Source organism: Larimichthys crocea, chromosome VII (genome assembly GCF_000972845.2).
Source record: "Larimichthys crocea isolate SSNF chromosome VII, L_crocea_2.0, whole genome shotgun sequence".
Lineage (NCBI taxonomy): Eukaryota > Metazoa > Chordata > Actinopteri > Sciaenidae > Larimichthys > Larimichthys crocea.
Window position 1 is genome coordinate 15804095 of NC_040017.1, and position 25039 is coordinate 15829133.

General features: G+C 41.6%; 1 protein-coding gene across 5 annotated transcripts in view; it reads right to left on the reverse strand.

The window, feature by feature from the left end:
- Positions 1–6097: 6097 nt before the first annotated feature.
- The window catches only part of arhgef12a (Rho guanine nucleotide exchange factor (GEF) 12a), a 34528-nt gene continuing 15586 nt past the window's right edge, over positions 6098–25039 (reverse strand). For 2 of the 5 annotated variants that reach the window (XM_010729648.3, XM_019257432.2), the window contains 38 exons: positions 24424–24489; positions 21487–21585; positions 20203–20252; positions 19934–19991; positions 19657–19826; positions 19405–19482; positions 18999–19118; positions 18432–18539; positions 17237–17371; positions 16884–16985; positions 16649–16759; positions 16435–16533; positions 16192–16234; positions 15897–16002; positions 15547–15684; positions 15397–15429; positions 14686–14800; positions 14489–14594; positions 14196–14399; positions 13975–14113; positions 13852–13884; positions 13606–13757; positions 13297–13443; positions 13019–13104; positions 12127–12252; positions 11729–11843; positions 10556–10656; positions 10256–10333; positions 10072–10147; positions 9807–9974; positions 9085–9172; positions 8921–8998; positions 8731–8825; positions 8436–8639; positions 8086–8322; positions 7691–7920; positions 7495–7570; positions 6098–7386 (listed from right to left, as the gene is read on the reverse strand). In XM_010729648.3, coding sequence (XP_010727950.2) covers positions 7376–7386; positions 7495–7570; positions 7691–7920; positions 8086–8322; positions 8436–8639; positions 8731–8825; positions 8921–8998; positions 9085–9172; positions 9807–9974; positions 10072–10147; positions 10256–10333; positions 10556–10656; positions 11729–11843; positions 12127–12252; positions 13019–13104; positions 13297–13443; positions 13606–13757; positions 13852–13884; positions 13975–14113; positions 14196–14399; positions 14489–14594; positions 14686–14800; positions 15397–15429; positions 15547–15684; positions 15897–16002; positions 16192–16234; positions 16435–16533; positions 16649–16759; positions 16884–16985; positions 17237–17371; positions 18432–18539; positions 18999–19118; positions 19405–19482; positions 19657–19826; positions 19934–19991; positions 20203–20252; positions 21487–21585; positions 24424–24489 — 4181 coding nt within the window. In that variant the 3' untranslated portion in view covers positions 6098–7375. The remainder of the gene's footprint in view (positions 7387–7494; positions 7571–7690; positions 7921–8085; positions 8323–8435; positions 8640–8730; positions 8826–8920; positions 8999–9084; positions 9173–9806; positions 9975–10071; positions 10148–10255; positions 10334–10555; positions 10657–11728; positions 11844–12126; positions 12253–13018; positions 13105–13296; positions 13444–13605; positions 13758–13851; positions 13885–13974; positions 14114–14195; positions 14400–14488; positions 14595–14685; positions 14801–15396; positions 15430–15546; positions 15685–15896; positions 16003–16191; positions 16235–16434; positions 16534–16648; positions 16760–16883; positions 16986–17236; positions 17372–18431; positions 18540–18998; positions 19119–19404; positions 19483–19656; positions 19827–19933; positions 19992–20202; positions 20253–21486; positions 21586–24423; positions 24490–25039) is intronic. The other 3 variants (XM_019257431.2, XM_027280467.1, XM_010729649.3) reach the window with 3 other exon arrangements.

Genomic DNA, 25039 nt, shown 5'->3' on the forward strand with positions numbered 1-25039 from the left:
AACATTAGCATCGGAGCAATATCGATCAGCACTCTGCAGCGGCATGTCAGGTAGATTAAATCACCTGACCCCAGCTTGATCTCTCAGCATCCATTGAGGACTTTTAGACAGGCGCGCATTGCCGCTCCTTATCTAATATTAAGATGCAGCAGGAGCTTTGAAAGCAAAGATGCAAGCCTTTCATCCTGACACCTGACTGGAGATGAGACACTCAAATGCACCAGGCACTCAAATCATGTGTTGAAATGCACTATGAGTAATGAATCTCATATAACTTCTAAACGTTTCTTCAATTTTGGTAACACTTCTTTTATTTTGAAAAACAGAGTGAGAGGCGTTCATTTGTATTCCTTTTGAAGGCTGAAATGCAATCAGAGTAGGAGATAATGAGAAAAAAATAGAATTAAACTGTGGACAGATGAAGGTCTCTGGACTCACATTTTAAAAACCCTCTCGCTGAATTAATTTCACCGTAGAAATTAGATTCTGGTCTTCGAGCTTCTTCTATACCTGGAAAATATGCATTTCGCTCCCTTACATCTCAAGATTGAAGCCTTTTTTAAAATTCACTGTTTACAAATACTGCCAATGTAAAACAAACCTGTTCAGCTTCAAAACTCATGTAAAATTCATTCTCATGCTTAAAACATAAAGCGAGCCAGCGGTGGGGCATCAGCGATTCATAAGAGGACAGCGTGTTGTGTAATTATGCATGTGGGGATTTAAAGAATACTGCGATGCTCACCAAGAATGATCACATAATTAAGGTAGTTATGTACGCTCCATGCAAGAAAGGATGACTCATGTGTTCTGACTCAGGTCCATGATTGCACTAAAAAAAAAAAAAAAAAAAAAAAACAACAGTGGATGCCACACACTGATGTCAATATTGCATTATGCAACAATTATATAATCTTTTTCGGGTGAAGGTCTTCATCAGGTGTGGTTTTTAATCCAGTGTGAGGCGTCGTACAGCAGCAACTGTACAGTTTAAAGCTACATCGGGATGTGTGCATGTCTCAAAAAGCAATTCAATCCAATCCACTTTATTTATATAGCACAATTTTAGCAAACACAGGGTTTCCAAAGCGCTGCACAACAAGATAGAACACAATAAATAACACAATAGAAACATTCATAGTATTATGACTACCTCTCTAGTGGCTAAAACAGATCTAGTCATGTAATTACTTTCTGAATAATAATTTCATGAAAGCTCACTGGTGTAATGACGTGTCTGTTTAAACCATAGAAAAACTTAAAAGTAAAGGAAACTATTATATATATTATCATATCTGCAACATCCCATGTTTTGCTTCCAGCTGGCAGATCATTGTTACATGTTCTTCATTATTTCTGTCTCTCTCACACAAATGCCTAAATGTTTTTGTCTGTCCATGTCTTGGTTGTAAGCAGTGACTTCTTCAGGCTTTCACTGGTTTGCCTGGCAACCGCCCTCATTCAACCCCTACTGATTAAACTAATAAAATATAACATGTCAGTTCGTGAGCTTTAGAGGTGCTATCAGGCACATTTTGTTACAGAGATAGATTAGCCGTATAAACACGACAGTGGCATCGATCTTCTCAACTAAGTCTAGAAAAGAGAAAGTGACTCAATGTCAAAAAAATGGTTAAAAGAAAGTGTCTTGATGGCAGCACACATATATTAAGGATGATAAATAACTAATCAATTCCTCCTCCCAACCAAATCCAGCATCAGGAGGAGGGAGGCGGTCTCCATTCATCGCTGTCACATGCTGTAACTGAGGACTCATCACGTGCCTGGAGGACAACGCAGAGCAGCTGACTCCAGCCATATGTCTATCAACCCACATATGCCTCGAACATCTCACTTTGATTTCGTTTCTCATTTCACAATTTCCTTTTTTTCCTCTTTCTCTGTTTACATGGCACCCGACACAAAACCAGACAACAACTCTCTGTCCAACCAACCTGGCAGGACAGAAGCAGCAGCTGTGTACCTTGCCAGCAATGGTCACCAAAAATTCAGCAGAATCTCGCCTGCCAAAAGTGCCATTGATTTCTGCTGTGGCTCTGAGCTACGGTAAGCCCGGTCTCAGGTCACAGCTCAACAGTTCGTCGCCTGTGCGGCGCTCTCTCTGGTTTCTCTTTCACAGCAGACTGAACTGGGGAGTCCAATGCCAGCTGGCCTGCCTGAAGCTTTTTACCCAGATAGTCCATCAAAGTGCGGTGTGGTAATTAGACAGGGTTAACACCAAGCCATGCCACAGGTGCCTATTTATTATCGGATAGGTTGATTTTCAAGTGTCCCACGGCAACAGCCTCTGAATAGGATGAAGTATCACTTTTTGTTCATTGGTATACATGACTCTGTGCTCTTTTACACATTTTAGCATATTCCTCCCATTTGAAGGAGTCAGTTCATTCATCTCTCAGCATTGGCTGAGGGATCCTCTCCACGTCTTGCCTTGCTCATTGTTGTGCTTGGGACAGTGATTACTCTAAAGAGGCTATGGATTAATCAGACTGCGGAGAGCACATTGATCTTCGGTCCAATCCATCTGATATTGGTTTCTGCTCGATGGAGGAGGGAGAAGTGTAGCATGGAAATCAATCCCCTGAGGTCAGGGGTTTCTGTTTGGAAACAGGTTGTAATTGTGGTGACCATGTAACAAAAATCAACAAATGTCTCTGATTGAGTATGACAGCATGTTACAGTACAGCCTGATTATGAACAGGCTTTTTTACAAATGAATGCCTAGCCTACAGAAAAGAGAGAAACTCTATTTCTAAGTATTTTTAGTTTGACAAGCAATTACAAACACCTTTCCATTCTCTCTCCTCCCCAAAAAACAACACAGCCACATCCATAAATTAGCATCTGAATAGCTGATTTACTCTAATCAAACTTTTTAGGAGCAGTTCACTTTATTTATTTTCTCCACAGTTTGAAGTATAATAGTCATGCAACTAGACAGTGATTTATTGCATAGGAAAAAACAACCCCACTGTGACTCTGCTAGAAAAGCTGCGGAGAAGTACTGAAGGATACAACTAATTACTTTGCTGACTGATCTTAGTTGTGTTTGACCTCGCACAAACTTGCTGATCACACCGGTGATCGACCGTGCACTGGTAACAAACGGCTGCTCGGGATGCTGCATGGGTGCATCCCGAGCTGCAAACACGGATGAATATTGATGAAGAGCGCACTTGGGCCATAACCCACAAAATGAAGCACGCAGTAGAGGAGAATGAGGCCCATTTTTGTGCAGTTTGAACATGCGTGGGGTGAATACTTCGCAATTCGACAACAGCAGCTGTAGCGAGCAGTCGTGCAGCAACAATAGAGGTGGATTCAATTCTGTAGAGTGATGCAGGATGCAGACAAACAAACTGATGCGTAAATATACAAGACGTGAACCATCAGAATGATAATAGATACACTCGTAAATGCATTACCATATTGATGTGAAGCTCTTTTGGGTCAGAAACATGCATATATAAATATATGTGGATGCATGTGAACAGTTCTGATATGATTGCAAGGCTGTTTGGGGAGATGTGCATGAATAAAGGCCACATTTACCAGAGATTTCTCCGTGTTTCTACCTTGTCAGAGGTGAATTATTTAGTCAAGCATCTTGGAATTAAGCCCAGAAGCAAAACACAAAAAAAAAATGATTCACCATAATCATCTGCAATAGTTTATGTGGTGCGCAGCATCAGGTAAAAGCGTAAAATCCTCAGCCTTGAATATGTGTTCAAAATATATGCAAATCAGTATCTGAAAACATGTGGGTGATTGTGTTTCTGTTCTCTTTTTATACTAAATTTAAAGGATGACACAACTTGAGAAGGCCTGGTGGGTGAAATAACAAAAAAAGAAGAAGAAGAAAAACAACAATGCACGCCTTCTGGTTGTACACAGGACCAAATCTGAATTCCTCCAAAAGAATATTTTTCTTTTTTTCACGTCTTCCTCACAGCGCTGTTGCATAGCAAGAGGGAGGAGGTAGAGAAAGGCACGTCTCATCGGAGCCTGACACGAACTGCCCTCCTGAAAGGCTCTGATGTGACTGACACCTCTCTCCTCTTTGTCTTCGCCACTCCAATTAACTCAGTGACAGGTGCATGTGGAGAAACGAGACAATCAATTACCTTCCCCTCTCTTCTCACTCTGTTCTGTCTTCATTTTCCATGTGTCTTTATCACACTCTGTCCCTTCCCTTCTATTACCCTTAATTCATCGACTTCTTTTCTCTTCCATTTTCCCCATTCATACCTTGTCTGGCTTCTCATTGTCTCCTTATAACATATCCTCTCCCTCTCTCTCTCTCTCTCCTCTCTCTGTTTCACTGCAGCATGCCTACAGTTGGGGTGACGGTGAGAGAGGAAAAAGAGGGAGCATGTCTTTCAAGACTGAGGCATCCTCCTGCTTTCCACTCACACCAAACAAAATCACTACAAGGCATAACCCTGATGTGACTCCACTACTATAGGTAGCAGTAAATCCCCCGACAAAGTCACAACAAAAACTGCACAGTCCTCTTTGGGATCCTCTTCACCACAGCAGCTTCTCATTAAAGAAACAAATGGGTTGAATTTTCTGAGTCAGTCTTAGTCTTAGTCATGTATTTGTCAGACGCTAGAGTCAAATGTATCTGGAAAATCAATAGGTACCCTGGGTTATTTAAAACACTGATGTCACTGCAGGTTTCAGGGTGGGTCTTCTTGTCTTGATGTTTAATGGTGAAAGTTTGCCACCTGCTGGTAATGATCATCAGCCTCTCCACTGTCCTTGATCAAACCTTTCTGAAAATATTCCTGACATTTAGTTCTGCCAAAATATCTATAAAAAAGCATTTCATTGTGTTAAGGTCAAAAGGGAAATTCTTGACGTTTGACAAAGAGGATCACATTAAAATGCACCAAAATGTCTGTGTGTTCAATTTTGATGTGGCTTAAGGGGGAAAACGAGCTCAATGTGTCACTTTTGGTTTCTCACAGGTCATCTTTTAAATGTCCAAAGTTCAAGCCCTGTATCCACGAGGAATACACTGAATCCCTGCCAGCTACACTGCAAGAGGCAGTCTCACGCTACCGTCTGTCCAAATACTCCTGTAGTTCATTCATTTACACGTTATTTCTTTATGGAATTGGATTGGGTTTCTGGTGATGAAACAAAAAACAAACAAAACCAAAAAGCACCACCCTTTTTCTGCAATATGTGAGTTTATCTTCAAGTTATGCTGAATTGTCGTAGCTGTAACGTACAGGGTGCAAAAAAAAAAGAGTAAGATTAAACCATGTTAAAGCCTTAAAGGCAACTTGTGTCATGTTAACATTTAGCCCAATTAGGTGAATATATAATGAATATATAGTGAATACTGGACTTACATTGTCAAGGTGTCCAGAGACATGACTGAATGCATAAATCAGCAACTTTTTGCCAACGTTGTTGCTGCATTAATCGATGATAGTTGTATTCTCAGCTTTTTTGCTGCTCCCAAGTTGCTTGATGGGTTAGGGGTTATGGGTTGAATTATGACCTATGAGACTATATACAGCAGAGATACATGGAGAATCAAAGCAGCATTAAATCTCACATGAAGATGTGTGTAAGTGACAGCTCATCCACAGAGAAAAATGTATACTACCTGTGACACAAGAGGTCGGCATATGTAGCGCAGATAAATTATCATCAGTGGACATGATGAATATCAATGACTCTCTTTAAAAGGAACCATAATTCAAGCAAGAGAAATAATGGGGTGAGTAACCTATAGTTATTTAAAGTTTATAGATTGATAGCATAACTCAACCTTTATTTGTCACCTTGATAAAATTGAGTCATTTTAACAGCGGGGTGTGTAAGGATCCAAGGATAGACTAATTTTTCTTTAAAGATACATGGTCCATCCATCATGACTAATGCTCTGGTGTCCTTGATCTTTCTCATCATGCCTTAAGTGAAAAAATGGTCTTCAATCATTTCTCCATTATTAAAACTGTGCAAGTAAAACGATGATCTTTTGATGGGATTCAAACACATAATATACTGCTGTATATAAAAGATGAGTGAAAGAAATGGAAAAAAACAGGCATGGTTGTTCTTTTTGAATGTGTCATGGCACCATTTATTTATTAAAGTTATGCATAACCTTCCAACTTGATCATTGTACAGTATACTGTATGTTGAACTTCATGACATTATTAGAGTATCAGGCAGTCAGATCAGCATCGCCATCAGTAGCAGAAAGAAGCAGCAGTTCTGTCAGGAGCTGATACAGAAAGAGCATGACCGCTCCTTGTGGGAGAGGAGAGAAGAGGGCAAGATACCCAACGGCAGATGAGGAAGCATGACATATAGAGTGTGGGAGAGGATAAATAAGCATGAAAGCCACTGGGCTGTGAGGAAAAGGTGAAGGATGACACCCATAAGTGTTCACAGGGAAAAGAAAGGGAAGGGGGGGGGATCACACGCAAAGGAGAAGATGAGCAGACAAGAGGCAAAATTACCCTCACAATAAGGAGGAGGAGGAAGGCGTGGGAAGGAGGCGGCACAGAAATGTAACAGGACCAGATCAGAGCCTTCAGACTCTTCATTCTAGTTAACGCCACAGCTAGAATTTATCTGAAATTCTAGACTTTAACACAGTTCGAGAGTTTTTTAAACACAATGGGATCTATCCATCACCAGTGCAACTCTGGCCTCTATCAGTCTGAATATATTCCTGCCATTTCATCAGGGTACGCTAGGCTAGTGTGCTTTGTATGCTAGCGTGCACTCAACACTCACACTAACCCAGTTATGACTGAAGCAGGCCAAAAAGGTAACACCATGGCCAAAAGCATGCAAGCAATGTGGGAAACACTTTTTTAAAAAAAAATGAAAAGAAAGAAAATAAATACATCTTGGGATAAAAAAAATCTTAATACATTATCTTAAAATTTTCCTTTTCTTGTTTTGTGTTTCATATATATATATTCTAAACACACATCTTTGTACATTTTGGTATAAGTTCTCTTTCTTGCAGGGAGTTCTTGGGGAAAATGGGTGTTAGATGGTCGAGGGGTGAGGTTTTCGGGGGGCAATCCCACTTCCCTGATTGCCTTGTGCTGAAGGAAGGGGGGCGTGGCATCAACAAAGATGACTGCTCCCCTTCAAAACGTTTCCACTCACACTCAAGTCTCTCATTCTCTGTGGCAACCGTGGGCAACGGCGATGGAGAAAAAAAAAACAACAACAAAAAAAACAGGGGGCTCAGCAGTGAGAGGACAAGCTTATAGGACGTCCAGAAAGTCCAGGACACAAGAAGTAGGAACAGACTACAAGTCGGTACTTCCTCTTTGGGACCGCAGCCAAAAAGCTGAGGCACAGACTTCCACTATCTTTTTTCTGGAGGAGGGAAATAAGGTTAGGATCAGAAAAAAGGCAAATACTTAATATATAATAATAGAAATATCTAGTCATTCATATGTTGACAGTTATCATGAATCGAGTTACCTTTGTTTCCATCCGTGTCCGCTGCTGACCTCTCTGGCCTTTGGCGTATTAGATTATTGTACTTGGCCTCAACCTCCTGCAAGAGAGAGAGAGAAATACGTGATTCACTGTCTGGTCCAGCAATAAATATGATCAAACTGTTTAAATACAGTATTTTATAGGTATGTGTGTCAGTGGGCTCCTGACTGTTAATTACCTTCAGATAGTTGAGGTTGGCCTGCAGGTTTCTAAGGTGAGACAGGACCTGTCTGCTAAAAGTGGAGAGGCTGCCGGCTTGTGACGTTGAAGAAAACCTCAAGTTGATGCCAGAGTCGGCAGCGCAGCCTTGTGAGGTGCGCAGCTGCTTCCCTGTGGTTGATGCCAAGATGTCATCATCTGTGCTGCTCTCCCCTGGGCCACCGTAACCCTCCAGGACTAAATATCCTGCTGAGAAAATCAAAAGGAGCCATTTAGTAATCCTAACGTCAGGATCAGAGAGAGACAAAAGATCACTGGGGAAGCGGCACCTCACAGTAAATAACATCCATCTGGAAGCACAGTCTGTTTAAAACTCCAGTGTAATGTATAATGACTTCAACCGTCCAGGCTCACCATAATCTTCAGGAGTATCAAAGAAGCCTGTGTCCCCAGAGCCCAGGTCCTGAGTCGGGTCCTCTGTCTGGGAGCTGTTCTTCTCTGAGCCGTTGTGGACCATCACCCGTGCGCGGCTGTCTACAGGGGTCCGCAGAGAGGTGGTCCTGAGGAGCCGGGCCCCCGTGGAGCGTTTGGTTTGCTCTGCAGCCTCCTGGGACATCAGCTGGGTCACCAACACCTGCTTTAATGCTGCCACTGAGGGACAGGTGACAGATAAGGATTAGTGTTTTTCTTTCTTTCTTTATCTATATACAGTAGATGAACTGGCTACATATACACGGCATTTTGCGTTAGTCGTGTGTGCTTACATGTTTTCAGTGCTTCGTCTGCTCTGGAGGGAAACATGTTAAAGGAGTCTCCTTCTTTGCTGTCTTCAGCCACTTGGTAAGGAAGCTCTGGATCCACAAAACCTTCTTCCTCCTCCTCTTCCTCCGCTTTTACCACCTCGAATGGATTGTTACCTGGTAGAGAAGTCTGGATCGCACTCCTAGAGGCTGGACTGCTCTCTTTATCTGAGGGGGTGTAATTAGAGGAGGATTATCCACACAGTCGGACAATATTTAAATTGATATACAGGAAGAAAAATTGAGTGGTTCCAGTTACCTGTGGACTGGGTGCTGCCGGTGGATGTGCGGTCTGGGTCTCTACTCATCCTGGAGACACCTGCTGTAATGCTCTCCACACCGTCTCTCTCCTCACTGACAGACAAAAGCAACATCTCATGTTAATGATGAGTTCAAACGCTGAACACCTTCTGCTCTGATCAAATCATGACGATAATAAAGCAACATACTCAGTCTGAGGTAATGGTATAACGCTGTGAGGTTTGATTTTCATAGCATCAGCTCTCTGGGTGATTAGACGCTGCCACCTTGTACAAGAAAAAAAAACAAGCATCAACAACTGGAGCGATACAGATGTAAATAATGAATCAAAGAAAACCATCTGTGGACTTACGTTCTCTGATCCGAGACGGTGGGTGCCATCAGCTCATAAATCTGGGCTCCGTTCTCTGACATGGATAAGACGAAGAAGGACTTGTTGTCTGGCAGAAGAGAGTGTAGGCAGATGGTTTAGGGAGAGATTCATCAAAATTCTTTGTGCGTTCACATGCTGCATGCCTGTAGGGTTGGTATCTTGTGAGGCAGCTGGATTTATGAGATGACAAAATTACGGAGGAGAACCCATATTCTCAAACTTCAAGCTGTGTGCTCGTGTCCGATCCACAGTGGGTTGGACCGATCAGCGTCCTTTTTGGGAACTACCAGCAGCCTGTGATTCAACACTAAGTGTGACATTCAAAAACAATGATAGGTGTGTGTAGATGCTGCTAGACATATCAGAACTAGAGTATTTTATTAAAAATAAATTAAAGAACTGGACTGAATGTTTTTCCACTCTTGTCCCAACTGGCTTGATATGTCATATGGTTTGTTAATCTGATTGGTTAAAATAAAGTTAAAGTGATAGACAGATGGTCTGTGTAATCACCCGCCAAGTATTTGTTTTGAAAGTGTCTGCTCTTTTCCCAACAGTTGCAGATTGAACAGATGGTGTAATCAGACAGGTTCTTGTTGTGATTATCTGATTTGATCCTGGTTCATCAAGTTATTGTTCTGCCTTTATTGTTTCTGCCTTGCAGCGCAGAAAAACAGACGAGAGATTAGGTGTCAACTGACCTGTGGCCACAGAGCGCACCAGCACAGTGTTGAGTTTGATGATGGGGCTGAAGATATGTTTGGTATCCGCGGTGCCCGCCAGGTTTTTACTGTGACATTTCAGAATCAGACGCTCGTCTTGTTTCTGTAGGAGAACGAGGATGTCCTCCAAGAGGAGCGTGTACAGCTCTGCAAGGAAACGGAGGATATTTGTGTTTACTTTGTGAGCAGAAGCAATATCAAAGCTTTTTGCCGATCAAACTCTTACAACGTGCTGATTACAAACCAATCGTCTTGTCCTTGTTCACTTTCCACGACAGTGGTCCCTCGTGCACCATTGTTTTCTTGGTTAGATCCAAGTACTGATGGAGGTAGAACAGGGAAATAGATTTAATGCTTATAAGGACTTGCTGCTGGTTCAAGTGAGCATGCTTCACCGGATGATAACAGGGGTTATGTAGATGACTCACCTTTAGCTCCAGGATCATAGGGTTGTCTGTCTGCTTTAAGGACGACAGGTCCAATCTTCTCTGATAGTCCTCCAACCTCTAGAGGAAGGATGGAGAGAAGCACAGAGAGAGGAAATGGGATAAGTAAGTGCTCTTTTTAAGGAAACCGCTGCCTGGGGAGCAAAGGAGGTAGTGGAAAAAATAAATTGCAGTAGAATGGGGAAAAAAGAGGAAGGACTTAGGATGAGACGGAAAGGCAGAAAGAGGAAACGTCTCGGGGATGGCACAACACGGAAAGGGAGATTTTGAAAAACATCACACCTGCTTGTCCTCGGATTCCTTCACAGCCTGGTTGACGTGATTGAGGATTTTTCTACAGCAGTCCGCTGCCTGCTTCACCTTGTCCTTCTCCGCTGCGTTGTCTGAAAGATATTATGACATCAAATAAGAAGAAGCAAGGCCTCTTTAGTTCTGCAGGGGGCTGTCCAGGAAATTGAGATTTCCTCTGTCCATTAACACACCATCGTTCTCAAAAATTATGACAAAACAGGGGGGGCATTATGATCCCATTATAGCTGGTTATACATTATCGTTAGTGCATTCTCTCTGTGTGAGAACCAAACTCCAGCCAAGGCTAAAATGATGGACCAAATAATGGGTGAGACATTTTCCCAAATGTGCACGACCGCTCCAGGACCATTAAAATGATAATCTCTCCATTTGTCTCTGTAATTCACTAATGGTTGGCGTGATGCCACACAGAACCTTGCGTAAGACTTTTTTATGCACTTTTCTTCTATCTCAATAGCTGATTTCCATTTTTATCTATTCTACTATACTAAATATAATAGAATAGATAAAGACAGAGAATGAAATATAACAGAATATATTATACTATATTAAACAATGTATTATTCCTGTTTTTCATGTTGCCATGGTTACTTGCAACAAGAGACAATTAATTTTCAAAGTGAAGTAATTGACTAATTGACTCGAGGATCGCAGGAGAGAAATGCGGAATACAGTAAATGAACTTTACTAATGAAGTTCACATGCAGAGGTGTTGCACCACTGCAGCTAAACTTAGAGCAGGAATTAATTTAACAGAATGCTAATTAATGACGGCGATAACCATCACACATACAGGTATCCAGCCAGTGCGAGAAACGAGACTCCAGACAGAACACTAGTCAAGTCTGAAACTGTCATTTTTAAAAGTAAATCACAATTTCTTTCTTTGTGACGGAGGCAGTGATTGACTAAGTGTCGAGTATACTTGACAGAGTGGAACAGACTTCGAAGCACCTGAATAAGGCAGCAGGGGAGTGGTCTGTACGAGTGCACAAATCTGCTCTGTGGCTCCTCATGCATAAACCACGCACACAGTTAGGACGTGGAGCAATTTGTACACTCAAAATACCTGCGTGCACCATGAACACATCTCTGCGAAATCTTGTAAAAGGACCTCTGACTGGTAATGCAACACTATTGCACCTGTGTACTTGGCGATGTTCTCTAGTAGCAGGGGGTACTTGGTGAGCCGTTGCATCTCTACAGGAATGATGTCCTTAAGCTGTAGTCGGCGACACTGTCTGTTACTCTCTGCCTCCTGTGAAGCAATAAAAAATATATATACAGGTTAGGTAAACGGGTCAACGACAAGCCCAAAATATGTCTTTTAACAAATAAAAACGGTGACTGAGCAATACTGAATGTAGCTTTTATTCAGAAAGGTGACATTGCAGTTTAATTCCCTGAATCAAGCACATGTACACGTTGCTCGTTTAACTCCTTTGTATGACACATTCGGCATATCCATTCGGTCATTTTCACTAAAGTGTTATCTCTGTTGGATGACAATTTGCTGCGTAATGCGAGGATGATGTCAGTACCTGTATGAATGAAGTAAACCGCGAGTCTTTCTTCTGCTTGGTCTTAATGATCTCCAGAGCAAAAGGCTGGTTACTGCAGAACGTCCCCACAGCTTGCTTGATCTTCTCCTCCTCTCCACCGCTGAACTATAACCACCCAAGCCAAGAAAAGACAGAGGCAGTGATCAGTCATTCAGTCCATCTGGGTCAGGGGGTAGTTGCCATGGAAATGTCTAGTATTTAACTACTATGATGAGGAACAACTCCCAGAAGGGGGCCAGGCTTAAGTCTTCGGAGCAGAGACGGCTTAGTTTAAATGTAGACTACATCAATGTTGGACCCTCCGGGGACAATTTACCCTACTTATCCCCCATCGAGACATTCTAGACAAGGCTGCCAGCTGATATGTGGCTACCTCACATCTAATGCTTCACATGTGATATCGAGATGCAGAGATGTCAGCCAAATCTAGGCCACTGTCTGACATAACCATTAACAGAGAAACAAGCTTCCATTCCACTCGTTTGCTTCTACATTTCTTGTTATCGAGAGGCCAGCATTGTGCGTTTGTGCCACGTTTAATGTTTTGTGTTCAGGATTTTGGTGTGGGGTTTAAAGTTAAGTGTGAAAAAATGCTAAGAACCCCCTTCTCTAGCATTTCTAAACTGTGCATCATTTTCACGTACATATGCCGTGTCAAAATGAACCAAACTGAGACTGAAGAAACCCCATCTCATGCCCACATCAGCATATTTCCTTGTCACTATAGAGCAATTTTTGGGCAACAGTTCAATTTCTTTGTGCACAATAAGGTTTTCTTCCCCCCCAACCACATCAGTCATCTTGAAATTTATTCAATATAAGAAAATGTTTGAGAGAAGAAATACAATTTCAGCCTGAGAATTGTACTCACCCAGGAGAGCAAGTCATCTCCTATCTGATCAATTACTGAAGACTCGTTTCTCTTCCGAACGGCTGCCATTTGCTCCAGTATTGAAACTGAAATTCAAAAGAGAGGCACCAATGGACAGTGAGTGTGTGTATAAGATAACAAAGATTAAATGTGAGGGTGCTGTGTGTATGCACAGTTTAAATTTTATATTCACTGAGTTGTAGTTCAGTTTGTATAGAGAAGATAGTTTTCAGGCCGTGTGTGTGTGTGTGTGTGTGTGTGTGTGTGTGTGTGTGTACCATGGAGCTGTAAGATCTCCTCCAGATTGGTGAAGATGTTCTTGATGTCAGCAGGAGGCAGGATGGCCTCTTTGGAGAGCTTCTGGTAGAAAACGTGGTCCAAGACTTTCAGCATCCGGACGTGTGCACGCTCTGTGTAAAACAGCTCTGCAGACACAAAATGTAAACCGTTAATTCAAGACAGACAACTCAGCAAAATGTATATTTAATAATAACTTGGGTTGAATCCCAGGAAATGCTCTGCTGCTGCATATCATATCATTTTATTTAAAAAATAGATCTGGCTTTAATAAATTGTCATGTCCTCACCATTAATGACTTCCTGCCTCTTAATTTCATGAGGCCTGAGACCTGCTAGGACCTCTCGCCCCACCAGCTGCTGCCAGTTGGGGGGGTCATGCTCAGAGTCTGTTCCCTGGTCATCCTCACTCTGGACGTCAGCAGCACTGAGCCCCTCAAGCCTAGAACAAGATCGAAAGTTAACTTTTCCATCTGGTTGTCACTGTGTATCACCACTTTCAGCTAGAAAAGTATCAAATTATCAGATATCCGTACCTTCTTATTGCCTTTGGTGTTCCGTCGTGGGCTCTACAAAAATATTGACATAAAAAAATAAATGTTAAAAATAAATATTTTCTATATTAGGAAGTTAAACAGTAAATGTGACAGTAAATGTACCTGTCGCTTTCTCTGTCATCCTCCTGCAGCTGGTCCAGGCTGTAAAGGTCAAAGTGCGTAGCAGGGTACTGCAACCCATCCAGAGGGTCGGACTGAAGGCCGTCACTCAGCCTGGAGGGGCCTGAGGTCGGAGTCCCACCTAAGACACAAGTGACAAATTAGAAACCGTTGCTTCTTTCTTCTCCTATGGGTGTGTTTGATTTAGCGGTTCAGTAGTTTACCCATATCTGTGTCTCGACTTGAGTCCGAGCTGTAGGTGGCGCTGTTTGTGGATGAGGTGTTTAAAGACGTGGAGTGTATGAGTTCAGAGCCCTCGCTCGACTGGCTGCCTCTTAGACGACCAGCTTCCGTGTGCTCACTAGCCCCCAGAGTAGGCTGAGACAACTGTTTCTGAGGCCTGGGGCGACCATCCAAGGCTTTACCCACTGAATACAGAGTGAAATGTTGTGTCAAAACTTGAAAAAGCTTTGGGTGTAGTGCGATAATCTTGGCTCATTCTAAAGTCCTAATTCACCTGATGCTGCTTCAATGCGGCTAGGGCGACGCTGAGGTCCAAGGATACTGGGAAATCTGGGTTTCTTCACCTTCTCTTCTCCTTCCTTTTCGGTCTTCATGCTTTTCTGCATTCATGAACAATAAGAGACGTGTCACAGAGATGATAATAAAGAGAAAGAGAGAAGGGCAAATGTACAAAGAAATAATGTTAAGTACCTTGATCTTGGGGAGAAAGTTGATCCTGACCCGCTTGGACTCCAGACTGCGAGGTTCCTTGACCCTCACACCAAGGTGCTTCATGTATGTATAGATGACATACTGCATTGTAGTGCTGAACGAAAACACAATTAACAACATTTAGGTTATTTCCTCAAGTATTTCTTAATTCTGACCAACAAAGAAACAGAGAAGGAAAGAGCAAGTGTCCATATTGTGATTTGCACCATATGTCGCACCAGTCCATCTCTACACAAACCATCTGTGGTTTGCTGCGACCATATGGCATTTCAAAACAAGACTGTTTCAATCACTCACACTTTTGAATTATTTAATAAAAGCATACTACATTAATTAGATGTTATCTTTAAGAGAATGCCCGAGCGCTTCATTTGTTGACTGTGGAGGATGGGTTGACACCAATATGTTATGTTCTTAGTTAAAGACTGCACTTTAACGATTAAAAATGACTCCACTGACAGATTAGACTCATTTAGCTCAATTATTTAGTCATAATTATCTTAAAGGACTCAAAGTCTAATAAAATAAGCTGTAATTCTTTTAGACTTCTGCCCGCATTACAGACTGTAAATGCTATGAAGACACAGATGGTTTGAAGGGCCATGAGAGCCCTTGAAGCCCTAAATGATCCCCCTTGTATGCTTTGAGAAATACTCATTCAACCAAATGATCCACAGTATGTTTGCTTACCATTTCTCTTCTTCTGTGGTCTGAGTAGTTAGCCTAAAAACAACACAAAGAAGAAAAACTGAGTCGCTCGTAATTAGTAGAGACACAAGATTGCGAGTATTTGTAAAAGCGAGCGACATGTGTCTTGTTTGCGTGGAACGTGCTACTCACAGGATATCCTCTATCTTGGTAATGATGTTTTCAGCGTATGAGCGCTCTCGCTCCAGAGTGACACGGTCTCTGATTCTCTCTTGGTCCAGTCTGGCCAACTCTACTTCAGCCACCGTTAGGCCCATACTGCGCTTCTGCCTGCATGATCCAACATAACAAGCCATATAAAGTGGTTAGGGTTGATAATGCCACAGCAAAAGATGGAGAAACTCAACGGAATGTACCAAAAGAAATACTTTAGGTTTTGTTGTCATTTGCTTGATGTGGGAAATAAATAAATTCTCAAGTTCTGCAACTAATCTGAACATCTAACTCCACAGAAAACAACAACTCAGACTTGACAAGTTTACCTGAAGTCCTCAAGATTCTTCTGGATGTCAGGGAGCAGAGAGTCCTGCAGTGTTTGAACATGTTGTCTGTTTATTTCCTCTGGGATCAGTTCTGTTCGCCGCCGGTCTGCAAACACATGCACACGACAGTCACACTCTCGCATATACTGTTTCTCAAGGGATTATGGAAAATGCAAAGTAAATATGCACTGTTATGGTTTAAGCAATACTTTCCAAACCATCAGAGCATTTAATTTCTTAACACCTTGACTGGAAGTGTCACCTACAAAATGACAGCACAGCAGGAAATACTTACCAAGATCAGCAGAGATGGATTCAGGAACGGTAACTTTCAAATTCTGTAAAAAGCATAAAGAGTTTTATACTTGAGACAATTCTGGTCTGGCGTTTCAGATTTATAGACAACAAAAACAAAAACACAAATTCAACAGATGTTAACGTACTGTGTGTCACAGACAGATAAACAAATGAATACTGGGTGAATCTGACCTCCAGTGATGCTCATATTTCACTGTGCAGAACAAAAAAATGTACTTACTGCTCCCCGGTCAATGAAAAAGGTGTGGAGGTCCATAAACACACGTCTGGTCTCTTTGGAGTTGGTCTGCTTGTAGAAGTCAGCATAGAGGTAGCACAGCTGAGGACATAGGATGAGAATTTCTTAAAATAAAACACAGTGCTGCCGGACCGCATTAAAATAGGAAATGAACATACAAAAGATTCTGACAAGGTGTAAAGAAACGGGGTCTTACCACAGGAGCGGGGTCGAACTGAGAGATGACATGATGAAGGAAGGCGGCGAGGTGGGCGGGGCGAGACTTGAGCTGCTCAATACTGTTAAAGTTGTTACACTGGCCATTTGTCTGAAACAAAAGCACCCCAACGGTTTGTTAAAGAATTACAGCATCACACCTTTTAAATATGTTCTGAATGTGACAGCTGTGTGTAGTGATATTATGAATGACACAGGATGTTGTGGTAAAATACCTGCTCCTGGTCTGAATCAAAATAATCGTCCTCAGCACCGATGATTTGCGAGACGAGGCGAGAGGAAGAGGGACTACTGACTGTGGTAGGGGACAGAGCGTCCTAGACGAAAACAGTAGTACGTTGTGGAATTAGTGTTTTTTTTAATTAATAGCTTTTCCGTTTAGATGTTTACAACCCCAGCTGATCAGAGGTACACTTACACTGACAGAGATTATTCATTGAATACCTAAAAACATGCATGTATTTATCTATAAATGACACTTCAAAAATGCACTCTTTGCCAAGTTTACACAAGGAAAGTGATCAAAAAGTGAATAAAAATTTGCACAAAGCAAAAAGTATGTACATACCAGGTCAGTGGCGTCCTCCGCCTCTGGAGAGTGGCAGGAGTTGAAGCTGTTCCTGGGTGTGCTCTTTGGGCTGGGGCAAGATGACTCTCTTGGGCACAGGCTCTCTGGAGATCCAGGCCCAAATCCACGGGATATCTGGAAATGGGATAGAACAAAATATAAATTTTTTTTTAAAGAACTTCATACACATCAACTGTTATTTTATTAACACACGACCAACAATAATTTGATTGCAGAATCAAAACACTTATTGTGATTGCTCTGGTGCTGTCTTTGTGTTTCTAGGGTGGCAGGGTAACTTAAGGGGGGGTTGGGCAGTAGGTGAGGAGTATATACCACATAGAAATGGTATACATGATCTAAAAGTTGGGAACCTGAAGTTTAATTTGAGATGCAGCTCAGCACTTTGGCAAGCTCTTCTAGTCATAAATATAAATTAATTTCTTTTGTGTAGCCACCTATTTGAATACTAAATGTTTAGAGAGCTTAACATATTATGACTGAAATATATGATGGCCACTCCAACAAAACTAGGTTGATACCATTTCTTATACAGATTTGGTACAACATTTAAACACTTAATTAATAAAATGTATAGATTTCTGTAAGGCTTTTGGACGATTGGATAACACTTCTGCTCGAAACTCCTTCATTTTTATATAAGCCATACATCCTCTGAATGCCTTGGGTCTATAGTTTGCAGTTTTATGAGACTGATTATCCTAGAGGTCACAATACAGTGAGGTCAAGTATCAAAAAATGGTCTCACTACAATGAAATGGCTACCTATCGCCACACGTGAATACACCTGTGGTTTGTTGAATCCACAAGAATCTCGCTGCGGCCGTACCTGATTTATGTGATTCCAACAGAGTTTATGAACCCCAGTATGCAGAAATATTCAAACACTCGAGGGGAAAATAACACATTTATACTGCATGCTCGGTTTATACCCAAAGCTGCATGGGATTAGTATAAAGTGAGCCGGTCTGCAAAGAGGAGGCTTGTGGGTTACAGCCAGAGAACCCATTTCATTCAGATAAAAAAGTAAGAGGTGAAGGGAACCCTTTGAAATGGTCATTTTAGCTTCCCTACAAGCTACCATGATCAAACTACCAGTTACTACCAATGGATGATATGATACCAGCATATTCAATACTCAATTATGTTGGTTAGTAGTGCTGTGACGACTTACAGGAGTGCTGCTCCAGGACAGGTCTGTGCTGTTGTCTCCCTTAAAGGCGGGAGTGTGCTCTGTCTCGAACATGCTACCATCATCTGCATCACCACCTGGAACAGCCTCCTACGGATTCATGCAAACACAAGCTTTGTTACTAATTATGAACGACCTCATTACATAATGTGAGATTCACAAAGACCAGAATGAAACATGTTTTGGAATAGAAGAAGACAAACAGGCTACATTGGTAATAATTGATGAGAATATGAATTAATGAGCATTTTAAGAGTGTAATCTCATAAAATATAGCTTTTAAAATTATGAGAGCAGACATGGGGTTCACACAGGGTTCATTGAGTGTTGTGTGTAAAATAAGCAGTCACACAGACACAAAAGAGTGGCTTCCAACAGAGAAAGCCTAATCCTCTGATAAGATTAGGATTAATGTTTGTCTGGAGTCTTTCCTAAACGCACTACGCAATATTATGCAAAGACTGCTTGGATGTTGCTGATAGATCAGTGTCCCTAGATACCTTATACTGTACATAGGTTCATAGGTAGTTAGTTAGAGTTATGCTTTACCTGTGTTGCCCCGGTGGCCCTGAAGAGCTGACCCTGCAGCTGGGGAATGTGTTTCTTAGCATCCTGGATGTCTTTCAGTAGTTTGGAAGAGGGGTTCCTGCTGTACTCCTCTTTCATGGCCTGCACAGCAAGAGGGGTGAAATCAAGACAAAACATGTTGTTACTGCATTGTATTTCCTACAGATACTACCTTCCACCCACTGCAAAGCAATGTTCTATTTAAATATGGATGAGCCGATCCTTTCATTTTCAATGCAGATAATATCCTAACATTACCCAGCAGAGTTAAAATATACATAACTGTGCAATAAAGGGTGAAAATCACAATGTTATTGCCAATACCTACCGAATAAAACAGTGTTACAATAGAGAGAAGACACTAAGTGAAAGTGATTGTTATGCTAACCTGCAGCTCCTGCTGCTCTCTGGAGAGCATCTTTTGCAAGAAGTCAACCTTCTGATTGCAGACACTGCTATTCTCATCCTGTGGGAAAAAAAAATACAAGAAATGAAGTTGAAAAACATACAGAGGAGCTGTGCAGTGAGATGCATTCAAGCAAACGCCATATACTGTATATGTAATCCAGATATGTGTAACAAATACTGCAGAGGCAAGAACCAACAAGAGTGCAACAGAAGTAACTGCTGTCTTTAGTACCCATGGTGGATGAGCGGAGAAGCGGTCCTGAGGACTGTAGGGGCGTTCTGCTGCTGGGGAGTTTGGAGAGGAAATGCTAACGCCCAACATTTCAGACTCCGCTTCAGATAAAGGGATCTGGGCGAGCCCTGGAGGGCGCCCCAACACTGTGAGGGCCACATAGGAGCCCGCTAGAATAGAAAAATCAAAGCGTCAGTGTCAGTTTTATTTATTTATTTATTTTTTTAAATGTGCCTTAAAATGTGACTTTTGCTGCAACACAGACCGAGGAACTTACATTTGATAAGCTTCACCACCTCAATGTGATTAGAATGTGTAACGAGGGTCCCATTAACCTGGAAGACAGATACGGTACTATGATGAGAATCAAAAAATAAATACAAAGTTGAAAACCTCCCATTTTAGGCCCAGGTTCACAGTTTACATTCCCCAGATGCAGCATACCGACTGACCAGCAGGTGGCAGCCTATAGCCTCTGTACTGGCCTTGGACATGAAACGAGAGACTCCAGCAATTTAAAGACATGGAGGCAGATGAACACAATACCTTGATGATCCTGTCTCCTGTCTGAACACCTGCCCGCATAGCAGCCCCATCTGGCAAACACGGAGGAAAAGGGAGTGTTAAATCAACAGATGACGTGTGAAAAGAAATAAAACAAATGGAAGAATGAAATAAACGGAGGGGAAACAGGCAGGAAGACACAAAAGTACGGTTTCATGGCACATTTGTTGATATTTCTGGACAATGAATACAACATATAGCCTTGACAGACCAGATGTTGCAAAGTGACTATTTGAGTGCTATTTTGAAAGACCATAACAGTGGTTATATTACGAGAAGGACCTGTTTCACAGCTCCACCCCAAACAAAGGGATTTAGGCATGAGACAGGTTATTATGAGATCTACATCCGACTCTATAGTCAGCAGCAAACAGCTGAAGTGTTTTGTAAACCAAATTCAGTTTTCCTAATACACTACTTATGATGTGCATTTTGGGCCTTCGGTTTTATATTAATATGGACATTTTGATGACGTAATTTTATGTGATCATTTGTTTTAACAGTAGAGGGACAGGCATGACCGATAACTTGACTGATGATTTGCCAATATGTGATTAGATATTCGGAAAAATGTGTAACGACGAGCAAAGCTTAGTCAGATTTCATCTTCTTTGTTTTAAACGTAGATACGATGAGAAAAGCTGAAGCAAAGATACTACAGATGCATTTTGTTTGCTTCTCAGTTCACATGAAATAAAATAAGTTGTATAAATTATTCAGATGAAACTAAGTGGACTGCTCTCTTCGTGTTGAGTCTCTAACAAAAGCACAAATGAGGAGCTGTACAGAGACGAGTTTCACGCTGCCAAGCAATGATGACACTGCAACAAAAGTCCTCGTTTAGTCTCTTCCTTTTCCGTCCCTCTCCACTGAAGTGCAGACCGTGTAATGTTTTCTGTGACCTGATAACAGCTCACGTCATCCTCTGCAGACAGTGAAAGACTGCAGGGGACCACGTAAGTATCCTGTCAAAGTCCCCTCTTTAAAAGACAACAAGATCAAGCAGAAGCTGCAGCTACTGTGAAACTACTGATGGCTTCACTTCTCTAAGTAAGTGCCAGCGTAGTGGTGGTAATGGTGGTTATGGTTGCAGAGAGCCAATTACCCTTCATATCTTTGAGCTCGGAGCAAACTAGCGTGACAGTCTGATGTCAGCGGATGAAAAAAGGAGCCCGGATTTCTATTACAATTGCTTAGACCAGAAGTCGTCATTGTAATAACATCTTTTTTTTTCTTCTTCCTTTTAAGTTTCAGACGCCGCCTTACCTTCTTTGACAAGCTGCACAAACACTGGGTTGTCACCACTGACAGTGAGCCCAAAGCCATTTTCATCTTTCTGGATGATTACACATCGCTGGACCAGACCTGCAAGTCAGACAGACAGGACAAAAACATAACAGTGTTTTCAAAAGAGACCAGGAAGTCAGCAAAAGAAATGTATTTACCTCAGGAAAGACAAACTACAAACTCCATGAAAAATAAAACTTAACCTTGAAGGCTAAGCGCTGATTTTGTGAGTGACTCCTGGAAAATTTGAGTTTCAAAAGGATAAAGGAATAGACCCCTCCTTGAAATCATCAGAAGAATGCTTGATTTCTGTATTTGTTCTCCTGTTCATAGTGAAATGTTTTAGCCTTAATCATTTAAACAGAAATTGGTTTAAGCAGGCAGCCAATAAAGACAAGAAGAACAGTTACAGTGACCAATAACGTTTTTAATCTACAGAACTTTAACATATGAGCACACAACCCAACTGTGGGGAGTATGGGGAGTGTGTACAGTAAAGAAAGCTTGTTGGCCATAACCAAATTACGACCAAATTTTTCAAAATGTGTTTTACATTGCCAACTGACTGATGTGGTGACTTGACAACAAAAGACAATAATATATCCTTTTAAACAGTTTTGATGATCGTTCTGTGAAACATATCTGATTTTTTGGTTACAGTCGCACAGAGCAGAAGAAGGAATGTTACTTTTCAGGATTTTTTTTTACGCAGTGTTTCATTAGTGTGGCAAGAAGAGATTAGAGATTATCTAACGTCTGGCCGGAACTGACTAAACTGACTGAGGATCGTACAAACAAAAACAAAAAAAAAGACACAATGTAAAGAATGCATAACACAAACTGACTAAGATGACCCTTGAGCTGGTTACTTGTTGTGTCTGAGATTTGCTGGTCAGTGCAGCATCAACCAGAGAGGTGAGTCGATCGATGAGGGCTTTGGTGGGGTGGGGGTTGGAGAGTGGAAGGAACAGGAGCAAAGACATGGAAAGAGGTTAGGGGAGGCAAAAGCCCCAGGCAGGGGGGAGGGGTGTAGTGAGAGGGTTAGGCCGAGCTGGGGGGAGCAGGGGGAAGGGATATATGGAGAGGGCAGGGGTGTGAAGGAAACAGATGAGGCCATATGGGTTAAAGAGCTGGTGTGAATTTGCCTCTTGATGTTGATCTTGTGCCCATGTTCTAAACTTAACAGTATTTTAGAGATCTTTGGTTGGCATTTTTTAAATCAGTAGGAGTGGGAGTGCTGACATGATCACTGATTAGGGAAATCCATCTAAGCTAATGTATTATTCAGAGGTTGAACTGATCTGCAATCAGCACCCTTTCCTGAAACACAAGGAAATGTACTCTGGAGAATAAACTGACCTTTAATGCTGACAGGGTATGATGACAAAAAGAAGGAACCCAAGTCATTAAAATACTGCATACAAAGGTCAGACCACTCTTCTTTAATCTAAAAGTCTAAGTATTTCAAGTATTTTCACTGTTGTTCAGTGGCAAGATTTTCATGTGTGAATCTGAACCAGATGTAACCGAGATAACCGATTTAAACGGAAAAGACACAGCTATGCTTGGCTGAATATGATAGAAGATAATCTTGATAAACTAGACAGACTTGATGTCCTAGACAGACAGTAGACATCAGCAGATACTGGCTTTTTCTAAACAACTGTCTTTTGTCCGCTCACTGCATGTAAGGTCAGACACCCACTAGAAGTAATTTTTTGGGGAAATCTGAAATGATTTGACATTTACCGTCTGTGTCTAAAGATAGAAATTGGAGTGTCCCAGATGACGTTAAGAAACAAGACAGAGATGGTTATGCTGATACTCTCACACCACAGGGGTCATGAAGCTATTCACCAAACCCTTTGTTCAGTGGGTGCCTGGCTTTACTCTAATTGAAAGTAAGCCTTCAGGAGCCTGTAAATATTATTCTCTGTGTGGGCTTAACGTTTAATCACATTCAAACGATCACTTTAACTGAACATTTATATCAATATTAAAACCTGGGTGGGATTATGGTTCAAACCATAAGCTGCTAAGGTCTTTTAGAGTGACCATGTTTCTCTACTGGAAAAGAAGTGGTTTGAATAGTTTCATATATATATTTGAAAGTAGCCAAAATATCTCACAACCTGGCAAAGTAATCATTGAGCCACTTGGTGCTGATCAATAACAAGAACACAGACCAAAGATCTGGTGATTGGAAACACAAAGGGCGACTACACATAATCATGAAACTGCTTTGTGCTGGCTGCAGCCTCTGTCATCATATCTAGAGAACGATGTGGAAAGCTTGCAACAGTGCTACTTTATGAGCACTGTGTATGGCTCATATTTTAGACGTTGCCACTGAGCCACTTGAACCACAATCCTATTTAGCGCTGACATTTCAAAAGAAGAGCTGAAATGATTTACCAAACAACATTTTTCAAGCGAAGACGGCAAACATTCCCTCGTCACAGCTTTTCAATTGTTAGGATTTTATGCTTTTCTTTGATATGATATTTTTCAGCTCTGGAATTTACGTCAAAGAAAATGAGAAGTGAAAAACTTTTGTCTTTACATAAGTGTCACTGGCCTTAGCTATTTTCTGACATTTTGTTGGCGGATTAATCTATAATTAAAATAATAATTTGTCGCAGCCCTCTGTCTGCAGATCCAATCAGATTTTTAGCTGACGGCGGAGTGTGAACATGGAGAAAATGCCAGCTAAATCATGTTTATATTCAACAGCTGAGCTGATGCTTCAAAGTCAGAGGGGCACGAAACAAATTCAGCAAGATTACACTGATTAAAAATTAATTTTTCGCTATTGATCTGCTTAAAACAAACATGTTGTGGCAATTTCACACCAGCGTCTGCAGCATGTATCTATGCAGCTGTCACACCAGCCATTCCACAGCAGGAGCATCTTACCACAGGACTCAGGCTTCCCCTCTGCTAGCACACTGCTGCTGCCACTCTTCTGCACCACCAGAGCTTCTGCCCACAGCCCCCACCAGGCAGACCACAGCGCAGACAGCACAGCAGCAGACACACATACATACACACATACACACACACGCACGCACGCACGCACGCAAACAAACAAAACAAGAACCAACACAAGGAAAAGAAACACAAAACAGGAAAGAGAAAATCATGAGGGAGAAACAATCATGGGAGAAGAAAAATTAAATGAACAAATAGGTAGTTTAATAAAAACATAATGGTTTGGATGGGCAGGAGTGCAGCGACTAAAAATGAACTAGCTTGTGTTTTGTTGAAAGTACTCCACTCCTATAGGTGTCGCTCTACCGGTTTGTGACTTCAGTACCAGGGGCCCTCATTTTTCTAAACTTTTTTTATTTTTATCCTGCATTAAAATCATGAGCTTAAGTGATTTAAAGTGCAGATTAGGTTTTAAAATGCACCATGACCAAAATAAAATAAACACATTTGCAGGCTTCTGATCCAGAAATATTGTGGTAATACTTCAATGCCCTTACTTTACTGGAACTAAGCCTTCATATTAGTGTACTCAAATTGCTAG